We start from the raw sequence: 8,396 nt of genomic DNA on the forward strand, positions 1-8,396 counted from the left end.
CGCTGTCCCGGTCACTCCCTTGGGTGTTTGTGCCTCCGCAGATCTTGGTATGGAAGGAGCTGGACTATGGCGCGATGACGGAGTCGGAGAAGCAGATGCTCGTGTCGGAGGTGAACCTGCTGAGGGAGCTGCGGCACCCGAACATCGTGCGCTACTACGATCGCATCATCGACAGGAGCAGCACCACCCTGTACATCGTCATGGAGTACTGCGACGGGGGAGACCTGGCCAGCCTCATCGCCAAGTGCGCCAAAGAAAGGCACGTGGAATGTGTTTGGAGTGTCTGGCACGGGGCTTGGGCAGCCCGGAGAGAAGGGAAAGTTACTTTGTAACTTCTCAGCAGTTTCGGGTTTAAACCTCTGGATCCATCAACTCTTATCAAATGTGAAAAGTTTTGTACAAAGTTATAAGAGCGATGGGAGCTGAGCTATTGACTGCATCGCCGCATTGGATGTTGGTGCTGAAGTAGTAAGAAACCCCGAGCTCTCCTGTGAGGCAGAAGCTGTTGAGGGGTTTCTGGCTATGAATGGGGTTAAGAACATAAACCAGGAGGTTACAGCTCTTTTTGATAGGCAGCATGGTCTTCCCCATGAGTAAAACTCCTGGGACCCTGGGGTTTATGGGGATGCCAAAGTGTGTGGAAGGGAGGAGTGATTTTGAACTCAATGTGAAAAGCTATTTTAGCTGCCTATATATAAAGCCTGGGGAGACATCAAGTTGATAAGTCTTCACCTTGGCCTAATCTTAGATTTAGCATCCTACTTAAGTATAGTGTCAGTTTTCACATTCTTAGGTCAAACAAGTACATTACACTGCCTCTTACTTTGTGAGGATAGTCTAGAACAGTTGTGCAGCTGCCTGCCAGCATCAGTGTTTTCATTTAAGAAAGTTTGTATTAAAAAATCAGCCCTGTTTTGGCTGTTACTGTATGTTGCTCATTATTAACAAGTAACAACATACTGTTATCTTAAGTGATCAAAGGGACAGATCTCATCACAAAAACATCAAATTGATGTTTGTAAATAGTGAAAATGCTAGGTGTTTGTTAGATGGTATGAAGGAAATACTGCAGGGATTCTGCAATGAAAGCCTCAATGTCATCTAACATATTTGCAGTGATTTTTTTAAAAAGTCAGTTTTAAAGGTAGAATACGTAGATGCCTGTTGCTGATAGTGCTTATTTGAGTGGTGTTTTATGCTAGTACTATGAAAAAGGTTATGGAGCTAAAAGTGACCGTGACTAATCAAACTGATGTGTGTTCAGAAAATCCATTAAACGATGTGTTCATTTTCCAGGCATTTCTTGGATGAAAGCTTTGTTCTCCGAGTGCTGACTCAATTAACGTTGGCCCTGAAGGAGTGTCACAGACGGAGCGATGGTGCAGTCACTGTGCACCGGGACCTGAAACCAGCAAATGTCTTTCTAGATGGCAAACAGAACGTGAAACTTGGAGACTTTGGGCTGGCTAGGATATTGCACCATGACACCAGCTTTGCCACAACATTTGTTGGCACTCCATATTACATGTCTCCAGTAAGACCTCCCTTCTATACATTATCTTCCCTTTGCCCCTCCAAGGTGTGCTCTGTTGGTGTCAGAGTCCATGAATGTTCGGGAGGTTTTAATGAAGCCTTATTGCTCTTAAATGCAGGTGACTTTTTTCATAAAGTATGTGTGTTCTGGAGACAAGATTATTCTGCAGTTATTTTCATCTCCTTTCTTCCCCACACAATCAACTTCCTTCTAAGAACATTTGTTCTTTGCTGTATAAGTTTTGTTATATTCTTGGGACACTAGAGGTGTTGGAGTATATTGTTCCTGAAAAGGGACAGGCAAGTTAGAGAGCTTTTATGCTTCATACTGTTAAGGTAAAGAGCTTATTAAATTACCTCCTAATGGTGGGATTTTAAGTTGTAATGGAAATGAGCAGGAATTACTTATTTCCCTGATACAGGGCACTTTGTGTGGGAAAAGTTAATGTTGACTGAAATAGAGTTGCATCAATTAAAGATTGCTGCAACACTTCAGTCTTCTACAGTGTAGTACTGCCACAAATAGTTGAAATCCTTCTAGTAAGAGTAGATATGGATATTAGTTAGGATGGAATATTAGAAGTTGCTCCAGAATATAATGGTTTATTTCAGGTTTGAATAGTAGCTGATTATCCTGCAATAGTGGAACCATGTCTTTGTTAATAAACCTAAAATTGTTCTCTTTCTTTAGGAACAAATGAACTATTTGTCATACAACGAGAAATCTGACATCTGGTCACTGGGATGTATCGTGTATGAATTATGTGCTCTCTCGTAAGTATGGTAGTGTGGTAATAAATGTGGAAACATAACTGCTAATGTAGGTGTGATTATATTTTGTGCAGATGAAAGCTTAAATGTTTCAGAGACTAGTCCTAGATTTTTATTTCTCTATTGGTCTTGACATTAGATAGTCAAAACAAATGTTGACTGCAGGTTTTTTTTCATGGTCTATTACTTTATTTTCCTGAAAATAAGTCCTGTAAAACTAGTGAAAGAATCCAAGAAAATTTTTTTTCTTCAGGCCTCCATTTACAGCTTTCAACCAAAAGGAGCTGGCAGAAAAGATAAGGGAAGGGAGGGTCAGGCGAATACCATATCGTTACTCAGATGAGCTGAACGACCTTCTCAAGGAGATGCTGAATGTAAAGGTAAGAACCAATCACTAATTTTCCCACCTATAATTTGAGCTAGTACTGAAATACTAGTTTTTCTTCTCAATTATGAAACAAACCTACCTGAAGTAGTGGGTATCACCTTGTCACTGGCAGTGTCACTTTTAGAGGAAGGAGGGAGGAGTTTGCTCTGTGTCCATCAGAGGCAGCAGCTCAAGTGTCATGCCAGGGTCACAGGGAGCCAAAAGGTGACCTCAGTATTGGCTTACATGGGATTTCCTAATTACATGCTTATTGAGGCCTTATAACTTCAGGGTTAAAATAGTTCCAGTGTGTTTAGGAGCTGGAAGGGGCTGTTTTTCTTCATTTTGGGGTTGGCTTTATATGGCTAATGTATAGCTTGTTCCCCCACAGCTGGTATGGAGGTATTGAGAAGAACATGGCAGGGGCAACAAAGCTGTAACAAGTGCCCAAGCCTCCAGCAGGCATGGATTGTTCAGCAGAGTGTTAGCTGAGGAATGTGCTGACGGCTGCCTCTGCAGGCTCACCCACCCCCTTCTGACTCTGCAGGGAGAGGGTCCCTGGGCTGGGAGACAGAGTCTTGCAGCCCTAGATCCGAATGCTGGTAACAGCCTTCTCCCTTAGCTTTTATTATCCTGCTGTGCTACAGCTTCCTAACTCCAGTTTTCTCCAATCTCTCCTTCACTTTGTAGCACCTTAGCTGATCTTGCTTGGAAATCTCTGGCCTCACTGTTTCTTCTTACAGATGGAAGAAGAAACCTGTTGGTAATGCCTTTCCATTTCCTAATTTCCTTTAGGATTACTGCCGGCCTTCTGTTGAAGATATTCTGCGGCACCCCTTGATAGAAGATATGGCGACAGAAGAACAAAAACAGAATTCTGAAAGAAGAGTCTTCAAACTATGGGAGCCAGAAAGGCTGCAGTTCTCAGATGTTGTAGTAAATGAGCTGAAACGAAAGGAGCAACAATTACAGGAGCGAGAGCAAGCCATTAAAGAGAGAGAACAACGTCTGGAGCGTATGCTATTCCATTTTGGGAAGGGGGTGGCAATGGGTTTCTGATTCAGTTAGAGGAAGAAAAAGTAGACAGTTTTCACAGCCCTCATTTTAATGCACTAAGATACTGTAGTACTTCATTCACCACTAGAATTGTGTCTAAAGACCAAACCAAGAATGCTAGGGGCTTACTCTGCTATACTAGCTTCTTTTTTAAGTTACTAAGGTAGACTTGGTAGTTTGGATATGGAAATCTGGTTTTTGAAGATTATTAAACCTGAGTGGCAGTTGGGAAAGTATACAGAAATGTAGGGTCTGCGCTGTGCAGTGTAAGTTGCTTTATCACGTACTGTGTAAGTAAACATTGCCTATTCTAACATGTAACCTAAGATGAGCCTCATGCTGGAAAAAAAATCTTTGAGTAAACTTCAACTGCTTTTATAAAAGCTGCTCCCTACAGGTAACTTACCTGTGAGTCTATAGATGGCTGGTCCTCAGGTGTTGGTATTTCCTCCACATGAAATATCTCTCTGCATATGCAGTAGGCTCTGCAATACAGTTTTTAACTATATGTGGTTTTTTATCTGAACCTGAATAACAGCTGCTGCTGTTGTAAGCAGGGTGTTAAATCATAGCTGGATTATAATATCTGATATATCAATATTTAAACCTGGTGTCATGTGTGCCATGAGTTAATGTGCAGAATAGAAAGTTGCTGTCTCTTTGTTGTCGCAGACACATCAGAGTTTGGGACAGAAGTGTGCCTGGCATTTCAGAGTACTTGTCAGTGCTTTATTAGTGCAATGATAAAGGTGTATCTACACAGCAGTTACCTTTGTTTAGAGACCTAGAATCAGAAGTGTGGCTATTACTGCTGTCTTTCCCTGTAAGAGAAGCCCACCATGCACAGTCACTCTAACATTTACATGTTCACGCTGCATACTACCGTATTTCTGCTTCCAGAGAGAGAACGGGAGCTCAGTGTTCGGGAGAGACTGGCAGAGGACAAACTTGCTAGGTATCTTACTAACATATAATAGTCTATATTAGAAGCTCTACAGTCTTACAACAAAAAGCTTAAACTTCTCTTCCCAAACCAGAGCTGAAAGCCTGCTGAAGAGGTGCAGTCTCCAGAAGCAGCAGCAGCAGGAGGTAACGTGCGCGGAAGGCCCAGGTATGCAAATACTCCGGCAGGCGCTTGCTCGGGTCGATGTAGTCTGGTGTGAGCAGAAGAAAGCCCCTGGTGCTCAGCGTGCTCGCCACAGTCCCCTTGGGGCAAGACAAAGCCCACTTATGGCTGCAAGGTTGAGAAGAGACTTTTGATTTTCTGCTTTGCAAAAGGACCTAATGAGTGATGCTCAACCGTAAGCCTGAGTTAGCACTGTTTGCACTGCAGTTTTGTGCTGTCTGAGAAATGAGGTTCTTGTGGTGACCCAAACCTTTCTCAGAGTTGCACTTATTTTATGTATGGATGTCTTTTTACAGACCTTTGATTTGGTTAATTTAAATAAAATTGCACATGTCTAATAAATTCAGTTTTCATTAAACTTCCAAAAGCTTCAGCATGGGAAATACTATTTTTTTGCAGGGGACCCAGCTGTGACTGGTGGGTGCATCATATAAACTATGAAGAATACACATTGCTATTATAGAAAGAAAAACTCATATTTGAAAATGTACTAAAACACTTCTGACTAGCTCTAGTCCAATCTGTTTTATGGTAGTATTTTATACTCACTTTGCCCTTGATTGTTCATTCTTTGCTATCATAAGGGTATCATCTGTTAATTGCTCCCATCTTTTATTATTAAAAATAATATTCAAGTATCTAAATGCCTTTTTAAATAGTGGTAGGAATAGTGAAAGGCTGGGTCAGAAGTAGTACTCTGGAACAAAGATGTGTGAACACTCTTTAACATGCAGTAACACTCTCTTCATTTCGTTTTGGTCTGATAAAGCAAGATAAGCATGTCACTGCCTCCAAAGCAAATAAAACTGAAGTAGCTTTTCTTTTTTTTCCAAGAAATGCCTATCAGAGCAGAAAAGGACACAAGTAAAATGCCCCTAGAAAGGGAGTGCTCCTTGAGCTGTACCTAACATTTCTGTCAACTTTGGGAATTCCACCCGTCTCTCAACATCTTGTCTGACATCGACACATTAAAGAATTTGAGAACAAACTTGCTTTTGGCTTTCTGATGTTGCATCTAAAACTAGATGACTGAAGGCAGATGAGCTTCAGCTCTTACTTCTGTTCTCTTCTGCATTTCCCACCCCTTTACATGATATTTTAACCTTACCAGGCATATTAGTTTTTGAGGATAGGCAAAACCTGTTTGTGTGGTTAATACCTCAAGCTGGATAATGCAGCAAAGTGAACATAGTTATTATAAAACTGACCAAGTTTTGCAATATCTGTAGAGCATGTGATTTGCTGCCCTTCTATTTCATTCCATGGTGCTCTTGTAACAGTGTTTCTAAAATTATGTCTATTCTCATACAAATGGACCAAGTGTTTCTCCAGTAATGGTACTAACATTGCTTGCTTGTGTTTTCAGTTGCTCAAATATTGCTGTATTTTTCACAACTGGATTGCATCTCACACATATCTTAGATCTCTAATTTCTCCTAGAAGTCCTTTGAGTGGTTCACTTGACAATAAAATGGAATACCAAAAATCCTGGTTTTTAACACTGTGTCCTAGACACTGCCCTATTTTTACAGGGATGTTCTGATTCTTAGTGAACCATTTAATGTTAAAACAGATCTGACTTACACTAATGAAGCTAAAAAATGCTGAAATATTTACTGCCTTTTAAAATTATTTCTTGCTCTTTTGTGCTTATTGCATCTTTGCTGTGGCCTCATAAATTGACAATTAAGGCTTCTGTGTTGAGATTAGAATAGTGAGACCTTTGATTGAGTAAAAATCACACCTTAAGTTGGGCCTTGTGGAGTTGGCTCTTATGTGAGGCAACTCAGCTGTTACAATAGTTTTTGATGGCAGTTTTTCTACTCTTAAATCATTGACTGCCTTTTGATGGTGGCAGGCTATAGGATATGCTATGAAAATTCCTGTTCTGAAGGCTGCAGTGGAAGCAGTTTGTTAATTTTTAGTTCACCTAAACTCATTACTCATCAAGTCAGAGCCTAATTTGTACCTCAGTGACTTAATGCAAGGATAGAGTTGAAACGATGTGGGTGAAGTATAAAGACCACTGGCCAGGTTGGGTCTGCCCTTGCTGTGAAGCAAAGACAAGTTTTTTTCAGTAGCTGAAAATTCATTCTGCATTTTCTGTTATAGCTGGCTTATGTTACTGTTTATTTAATTCCTGTCCTTCAGAAGAAACGTCTTCTTTCCTTAACCAACTAATCTTTCCTTAGGTATTGGGAGGTGCACCCTAAAAACTACTCTGGCATATATCTTTTTACCATGATCATGTAAAAGGCTTGTTTTCAATTTTTTTCTCAAAAAAATAGAAAATAACTGTTGTTATTAACAGAGATGCATTTAATTAGATGACTTAAAGCCATAGGTAGATGACAAATTGGGCATCAGGGTTAAAAGCAATAAATGCTGGAAGATGCACTAATGCAGTACTTTTTGATTTCTTAAGATAACGCACTCGTGCTTCCCCTTTCTACAACCAAGAAGAACTCACACTCTGACGGAACTGAAGAGAAAGCTGTACCTCATAATATGGAAAACTATTTCCTTTCCAAAGGGAAAAGCTCTGATCTCAAAAGGCGTCTCTATGCTGCAAATCTACGGGCTCAAGCACTGGCTGAACTGGAAAAAAACTATCAACTAAAGAGCAGACAAATCTTGGGCATGCGTTGAAACTGTATCAGATACATTTATCTTTGAAAGGAAGATTAAATGTATAGGCAGATACTTGTGCCTCCCTCTCTTAAGCTAGAACCTACTGAAAAATTATTTTAACAGTTTTACAAACTCTTCGTTTTTGACAGGTAGTTTATGATAAATGCATGAGATGCTATATGATGAAAATAGGTACTTTTGATACCAAATAAAACAAACTGAATTAATTGTATTATTAAAGAAAAGTATTTTGGTCCTCCTGTTTACCATACTTTACTCTTCTGAAAATATAAAGAATGAATATATATAAATTATTTGTTTAAAATCTGATGTGAAAAACTTTTCAGGTGAAAAATGTACAGAAATTTACAGTCTGTAGGTTAAAATGTTGTATGTAATGCACAGTTGTTGATAAAGAAAGTGTTGATATTCTGTATATGTGGGAAAACAGTGCCTTCTTTTCTGCACTTGTAAATATTTTTTAACAGAAGAGCACAAAGATTTTATGCATCTCTTCCTACTAAGTAAGTGCTCTATCAAAGCAGGTTACTTTTAATTTTATGTTTTGACTCATGTGTGGGATGGGTCAGAATAACATAACTTCTGAGTTTATATTCCTTTCTGCCTGAGCAGCTGAATGCCTTGTCCATCCTCCTACAAGGCCTGTGCCAGGGCAGGGCATTTGAAATAGCACCTTCTTTGCCTTGCCTTGAAACTGTTATAAACTGATCCCCTAAGACTGCTGTCCAGGATGGGACACCATCCAGCATATTAGCATCTAGGTTTTGGGGTGGGGCAGTTGTCCTTTAAATAGTAAATCCTTATTTTCTTGAATAACTTGTGTAACCCAACAACAGATCTGCTCTTAGCAACCTCCCAGAACTTTACATTTGCTTGTGGAGTGGTTGCTGT

General features: G+C 40.0%; 1 protein-coding gene across 1 annotated transcript; it reads left to right on the forward strand.

The window, feature by feature from the left end:
• Nucleotides 1–45: 45 nt before the first annotated feature.
• Nucleotides 46–7,920, forward strand: NEK2 (NIMA related kinase 2). The gene is made up of 8 exons (XM_005416170.3): nucleotides 46–259; nucleotides 1,297–1,534; nucleotides 2,225–2,307; nucleotides 2,558–2,684; nucleotides 3,467–3,686; nucleotides 4,628–4,682; nucleotides 4,765–4,838; nucleotides 7,279–7,920. Exons 1-8 carry the CDS (start codon nucleotides 75–77, stop codon nucleotides 7,500–7,502), a joined length of 1,206 nt encoding a protein of 401 aa, XP_005416227.1. The 5' UTR covers nucleotides 46–74; the 3' UTR covers nucleotides 7,503–7,920.
• The last annotated feature ends 476 nt before the right edge of the window (nucleotides 7,921–8,396 follow it).

The sequence above is a fragment of the Geospiza fortis genome, unplaced genomic scaffold (genome assembly GCF_000277835.1).
Source record: "Geospiza fortis unplaced genomic scaffold, GeoFor_1.0 scaffold41, whole genome shotgun sequence".
Classification (NCBI taxonomy): domain Eukaryota; kingdom Metazoa; phylum Chordata; class Aves; order Passeriformes; family Thraupidae; genus Geospiza; species Geospiza fortis.

Bases quoted from the DNA above. Each gene is read 5' to 3' on its own strand.
- NEK2 (XM_005416170.3), top strand. From the start codon at position 75: ATGACGGAGTCGGAGAAGCAGATGCTCGTGTCGGAGGTGAACCTGCTG. The intron at 1,535-2,224 runs GTAAGACCTCCC...CTCTTTCTTTAG, and splicing joins CTCCATATTACATGTCTCCA to GAACAAATGAACTATTTGTC. The intron at 2,308-2,557 runs GTAAGTATGGTA...TTTTTTCTTCAG, and splicing joins TATGAATTATGTGCTCTCTC to GCCTCCATTTACAGCTTTCA.